General features: G+C 36.9%; 1 protein-coding gene across 1 annotated transcript; it reads right to left on the bottom strand.

Annotated features, from left to right (window-relative positions):
- Positions 1-394: 394 nt before the first annotated feature.
- On the bottom strand, positions 395-1,327 carry LOC127190045 (olfactory receptor 5B3-like). The gene has a single exon (XM_051147095.1). The coding sequence runs from the start codon at positions 1,325-1,327 to the stop codon at positions 395-397; it is 933 nt and encodes a 310-aa protein (XP_051003052.1).
- Positions 1,328-6,436: the final 5,109 nt, after the last annotated feature.

Here is a 6,436-nt window from a genome sequence, read left to right as displayed (position 1 = left end):
TTATGACTGCTGCAACAAACATAGAAGTGCCTTACTGAACACCCGAAGAAGTGTATTTCAATGTGGACTCAAAAATCTAGTCAAGTTGATAATGCTTAACTGTCAAAATATATCAGAAAAGGAAAGTTATAAAGAAAATAGTTGAATGTATCAATAGTGGTACAAAAATTTTGACAAATCAATGCAAAATAATAAAAATCCTTATTTAAATATTATGCATTGAAATACAATGTTCCTTCATTTCTAGAACAAAATGATTCACAGAGGCAAGAATTAATACTCAGATCTCCAACAAGTATAAGCTTAAAATATGGTCTACTACATGCAGAAGATCTCATAAGAATACATTTTAACATTGTACAGTACAAAATATTTAATGATATTATAGTAATGATTATTTTTCCCTCAGAACCACTTTCAAGAATGCACACTTGACCTCTTTGTTCCTCAGGCTGTAAACTAAGGGGTTTAGCATGGGTATTACCATGGTGTAGAACACAGACACAATTTTGTCAGTGTCCATTGCATGTCTAGAGCTAGGCTGCAAATACATGAAGATTGTAGTTCCATAGAAAATAAAAACAGCAGTGAAGTGGGAGACACAGGTAGAAATAGCTTTCTGATGCCCTGTTCCAGAGTGTATCTTTAATATTGTGATAAAAATTATAATGTAGGATACTAATATTATTATGAGAGCAAAGAAGATATTGAAGCTGGCTAGATAAATAAGTACCAGTTCATTAACATGTCTATCAGAGCAAGAGAGAGCCATGATTGCTGGCATATCACAGAAAAAATGATGGACCACATTAGACTTACAGAAAGTGAGGCTGAATGTATCTCCAAGATAAACTGAGACATTCAAGAAACCAAGAATATAGCAGCCCATGATAAGACACACATACATACTTCTGGTCATGGAAGTGGCATAGTGTAGAGGCTCACACACTGCAGCATAGCGATCATAGGCCATTGAAGCCAACAGGTAATTTTCCACAGTAGCAAAGGCTGCAAAAACAAACATCTGAGCAGCACAGTCATTGTCAGAGATTACCTTGTCTCCTATTAGGAGCCCTGTCATGACTTTAGGAGTGACAGCGGAAGAGTAACAAAAATCCACCAGTGACAAGTTACCAAGGAAAAAATACATGGGAGTGTGGAGCCGAGAGTCTGAGAGGATCAGCAGGATCATCCCCAGGTTCCCCACCAGGGTGATGATGTAGATGAGAAGGAAGATGATGAAGAGAAGAAGTTGCAGGCCTGGGTCATCAGTGAGTCCCAGCAGAATGAACTGTGTCACTTCTGTCCTGTTCTTTACTGTTGTCATCTACAACTATGTGATGATCTGTAGCAATGAGAAAGAAATGTATATTATAATAATGAACTGAAAATTGAGAATATAAATACAAAATAAAGAAAGTTGTTGTATTAACAACTTGTTTGGAAATAAAGGGAATGTATTTACCTAACACATTCCAACAGAGTTCAGGGAAATTTTATCATTTAAAAATCATTTTTATTTCTTCATTATTGGCATGTTTTATATTAACTAAATATATTACTATCAACTAATCTATCAATGTCACTCACCTCAGATTTTATTCTTAGCTTTGCACATCACAAGAAATCTGTCAGTAAATTACCTATGGTGAAAATGTCTATATGTACAATTCAGTTATAACTTAGATTTTGGAAACTACTAAAAATGATATTTTCACTTTTTCAGTAAGTCACAGTGGATGCATTTTCACGTGTACTGACATGGGTTACAATTCTTACTATATATTTTCCCTTACCAGTTGTCTTGAAGAGAAAAATTAATTCACAAAATCAGTCAGTCGCTATAAAGTCAGAAGTACAACACAGCCTAAGTTCTGTTACAGGCACACACACTTTCAAGTTGTGTTCAAGTGATTCTAAGTTCTCTGTGAAGGCAAAATAGAAGAATGAATGGTAAAGTAGATAGATGACAAAGTTGACAATAATTTATTTCTGCTTTATAGGTAATGTCATATAGGCCACATATTTAGCAGATTCTAGCTGTAAAGACAGAATAAGAGTCATCACTGAAAAAAATCACAAGATGAAATTAATAATTTAAAAACACATCAGTGTAATGTTTATATTAGAATATTGTCTCTCATCATTCTTCAGACTCCCAGCTAATGCAATGTCTTATGATTAAATATTATCTCAGATAAAAACATTGATTGATGAAGCATACCATGAAGTTTATTTCTTCAGAGCTGTGGTATGGAGTTGTATATGAGTTTTAGTCTACTGGGTGTAGATCTGGAGCAAATTACACAGACCTGGCAAGCTCTGAAGACTTCCCCCAGGAGTCTACCTGCAACTTCTGTCCCCACATAGTGTGGAGGAAACAATTAAATGACCCATGGGACACATATTGGTTACTTTAGTATGCATATATCTTTTTGTATGCTTTGTTACTAACTGGTTTTGTAATCTAAAATTTGTAATTATTCTTTTAATTTTACTTTCTTTTGGGACCATTGTAAAACACATTACAAAAAATCATCTTAGAAAAGCTTTAGTGCATATTTTAAATTAGTGAGAGGGAGAGGTGGGGGGAGAGAGTAGGGAGAGACAGAGACAGAGAGACAGAGGAGGGAGAAGGAGAGTCTTTTTTGTGCTAGCCAAATATTCTTGAGCATAAAGCCTGCCTTGGAGTCTATTTGCTATACCTACTGTCACTTCTTTGAAGAAAATAGATTTCAAACATATTCTTGCCTAAGGGTGAGACTTTGAAATCATGTCTGCTTCTCTGTAATGGAATTTTGTCCTATATGAACTTGTACAAGTCTTTTGCATGCTGTCTCAGTGAATTTATATATGCATTAACCCTGTTGTGTCTGAAAATGCTGCCTTTGTAATTATTCACCTCCTCTGACTTACACATTTGTATTAATTAGTTCATTTATTTACTTCACTTCCTGGCCAAAGTTTCCGCTCCCTCAGCTCCTCCAAGTCTTCCTCCCCTACCACTGCTTCCCACATCTACTCCTCAGTTTCTCACGAAAAAAGGGGAGGCCTTCCATGGGTATCAACCAGCCTTGGCACATCAAGTTGCAGTAAGATTTGGAGAATCTTCTAGGTTGAGAAGATTGAGAATTCTTGAGGCTAGATAAGGTAGCTCCGTATGGGAAAAAGATCAAAACAGCAGGCAGCAAAATCTTAAAGGGCCATGCTTCAGCTGTTAGGAGTCCCACTTGAAGACCAAGAAACACAACTGTATATATACAACATACATACAGAAGAACTGGATCATCCCCATGCATGTTTCCTGGTTGGCAGTTCAGAACTTATGGGCCTCTATGGGTCCAGGTTAGTTGATTCTCTAGATTTTCTTGTGATATCCTTGACCACTCTTGCTCCCACAATCCTTCCTTCCCTCTTACAAAGAATTCCCCCAGCTCTGCCTAACATTTGGCCGTGGGTCTCTACATCTATTTCCATCAATTTCTGGGTGAAGCCGCTCTGACTACATTTATGCTAGTCTCGTGTCTCTAAGTATAGCAGAATATCATTAACAATGGGGTAGGCTCCCTCCCATGGCATAGGTTTCAAGATGGACCAATTATTGGTTGGCCAGTCCCTCAGTTTCTGTGCCATCCTTAACCCATGCACATCCTGTAGGCAGGAAAATTTGCAGACCAAAAGTTTTGTGTCTGGTTGGTGTCCCAATCCCTCCATTGGACATCTTTCTTGGTTACAGGAGGTGGCTTTTCAGATTCCATATACCCCATTGCTATGTGCCTTAGATAGGCTCATTCTCATAGATTTGTGGGAGTTTCCATTGTTTTAGGTTTCTAGTTCTTCCCAGAGATGCTTCCGTCTCTGATTTCAGTTGTTTCTTCCAGTACTCTCACCCTCAGTCAGTCCCATAACCTGATCCCTCTTGTCCCATCCTTATTCCCACTGCTGTCCAGTCCCCTCTTAATGTACACCCCAAATGTTTATTCTATATTCACCTCTCAGTGAGATTCATACATCACCTCTTGATCCATCCTTGTTACTTAGCTTCTCTGAGTCTATGGACTGTAGCATGGTTATCCTTTACTTTACAGCTAATATTCACTTATTAGTGAATATGTACAATGTTTGTCTTTCTGGGTATGGATTACCTCACTTAAGATGATCTTTTCTACTTCTATCCATTTGCCTGAAATTTTCGTGATGACATCGTTTTTAGTAGCTGAATGGAGTGGTACCTCATTGTGGAAATGTACCATATTTTCTTTATTCATTCTTTGTTTGAAAGACACCTAGGTTGTTTCCAGTTTCTGGTTCTTATGAATGTAGTTGAGCAAGTGTCTTTGGATTATGGTAGAGCATCCTTTGGTTATATGCCCAGAGGTGGTATAGCTTGGTCTTAAGAAAGAGCTATTCCTAATTTTCTGAGAAAGTACTTGATTTCTAAACTAACTGTACAAGTTTGAAGTCCTGCCAGCAATGGAGGAGTGTTCCATCATCCACTTCCTTGCCAGCATGAACTGTCCCCTGAGTTTTTAATAGACTTTCTGGTAGGGTAATATGGAATCACAGGGTCATTTTGATTTGCATTTCCCTGATGACTAAGGACATTTCTTTTTTAATATATTTTATTACTTTATTCATGTTACATCTCAATTGTTAGCCCATCCCTTGTATCCCCCCATTCCTCCCCCCTCCCATTTTCCCCTTATTCCCCTCCCCTACGACTGTGACTGAGGGGGACCTCCTCCCCCTGTATGTGCTCACAGGGTATCAAGTCTCTTCTTGGTAGCCTGCTATCCTTCCTCTGAGTGGCACCAGGCCTCCCCATCCAGGGGAGGTTGTCAAATATGGGGCACCAGAGTTTATGGCTGAGTCAGTCCCTGCTCTCCACACAACTGTGGAAAACGTCCTGTCCATTGGCTGGATCTGCGTAGGTGTTCAAAGTTCACTGCACGTATTGTCTTTGGCTAGTGCCATAGTTGGAGCAGGACCCCTGGGAAGTGCTTCTTGACCAATTGATATTGCTCTTTTGAGAATTCTATTTATATCTTTACCCCATTTTTAGAATAGATTCTTTGGTTTATTGATGTCTAATTCTTTGAGTTCTTTATATATTTTGAATATTAGCCATTTGTCTGGTATGAAACTGCTTAAGAGCTTTTCTCATCCTATAGGCTGTCATTTTATACTTTCCATGGTGTCCTTTGCCTTACCATTAATTTGTGGGGTTTGTGTGTAATTTAAACTTCAGTAATGTTTCCTTTATAAATGTGAGTGCCTTTGCATTTGGGACGTAGATGCCATATTGGTGGATTTTTCTTTGATGAGTATGAAATATCCTTCTCCGTCTCTTTTGATTAATTTAGGATGAAAGTTTATTTTGTTAGATTTTAAAATGGCTACAACAGCTTGCTTCTTGGGTCCATTTACTTGGAAGATCTTTCTTTGCCATTTTCTATAAGATAAGGTCTATTTTTAATGTTGAAATATGCTTCTTGTATGCAGCCAAATGATGGATCCTGTTTTCTCATCCATTCTGTGCATTGAGTTTATTGATAAAGATATTAATGAACAATGATTGTTAATTTCTGTTTTTAATGTTGATGGTAGTTGTGTGTGTGTGTGTGTGTGTTTGTGTATGTGTGCTTCCCTTCTTTTAGTTACATAGCTGTGAAATTATTTATATTCTTTGTTTTCATGGATGATGTTAATCTTGTTGAGTTGGAGTTCTCCTTCTAGTATCTTTTGTAGGTCTGGATTTGTAGATAGATATTATTTAAATTTAAATTTTATCATAGAATATCTTGTTCCACCATCTATGGTGATTGAAAGTTTTACTGGGTATAGTAGTCATCTGATATATTTGGTCTCTTAGAGTCTACAAGACTTCTGCTTCTTTTTAAGAGGCTCTTTTGAAAAGTTGGGTGTAATTCTAATATTAAATCTGCTTTTATATGTTACTTAGCCTTTTTCCCTTTCAGTTTCTAATAGTAATTCTTTGTTCCATACATTTAGTCTTTTGATTATTATGTGGCGAGTATATTTTCTTTCTAGTCCAATCTATTTGGTTTTCTGTAAGCTGCTTCTATGTTTACAAGTATCTTTTCTTTAGGATAGTGAAATTTTCTTCTGTGATATTGTTGAAAATATTATATGGGCCTTTGAGCTGGGAATCATCTTCTATTTCTATTGTTACTATTCTTAGGTATGTCCTTTTTATAGTCTCCCAGACTTCTAGATGTTGTTTTAGGAACTTTTTAGATTTAACATTTGCTTTGACCAGTGTATCAATTTCTTCTATTGTATCTTCTATGCCTGAGATTCTTTCTTCTATCTCTGATATTTTGTTGGTGATGCTTATGTATATAGTTCCTGTTTGCTTACCCAGGTTTTCCATCTCTAAGATACCCTCAATTTGTGTTTTCTTTATTGATTCTAT

Source organism: Acomys russatus, chromosome 5, assembly GCF_903995435.1.
Source record: "Acomys russatus chromosome 5, mAcoRus1.1, whole genome shotgun sequence".
In the NCBI taxonomy this organism is placed as follows: Eukaryota; Metazoa; Chordata; class Mammalia; order Rodentia; family Muridae; genus Acomys; species Acomys russatus.
Note: the sequence above shows the minus strand (reverse complement) of the source record. Positions and strands in the feature narration are given on the sequence as shown.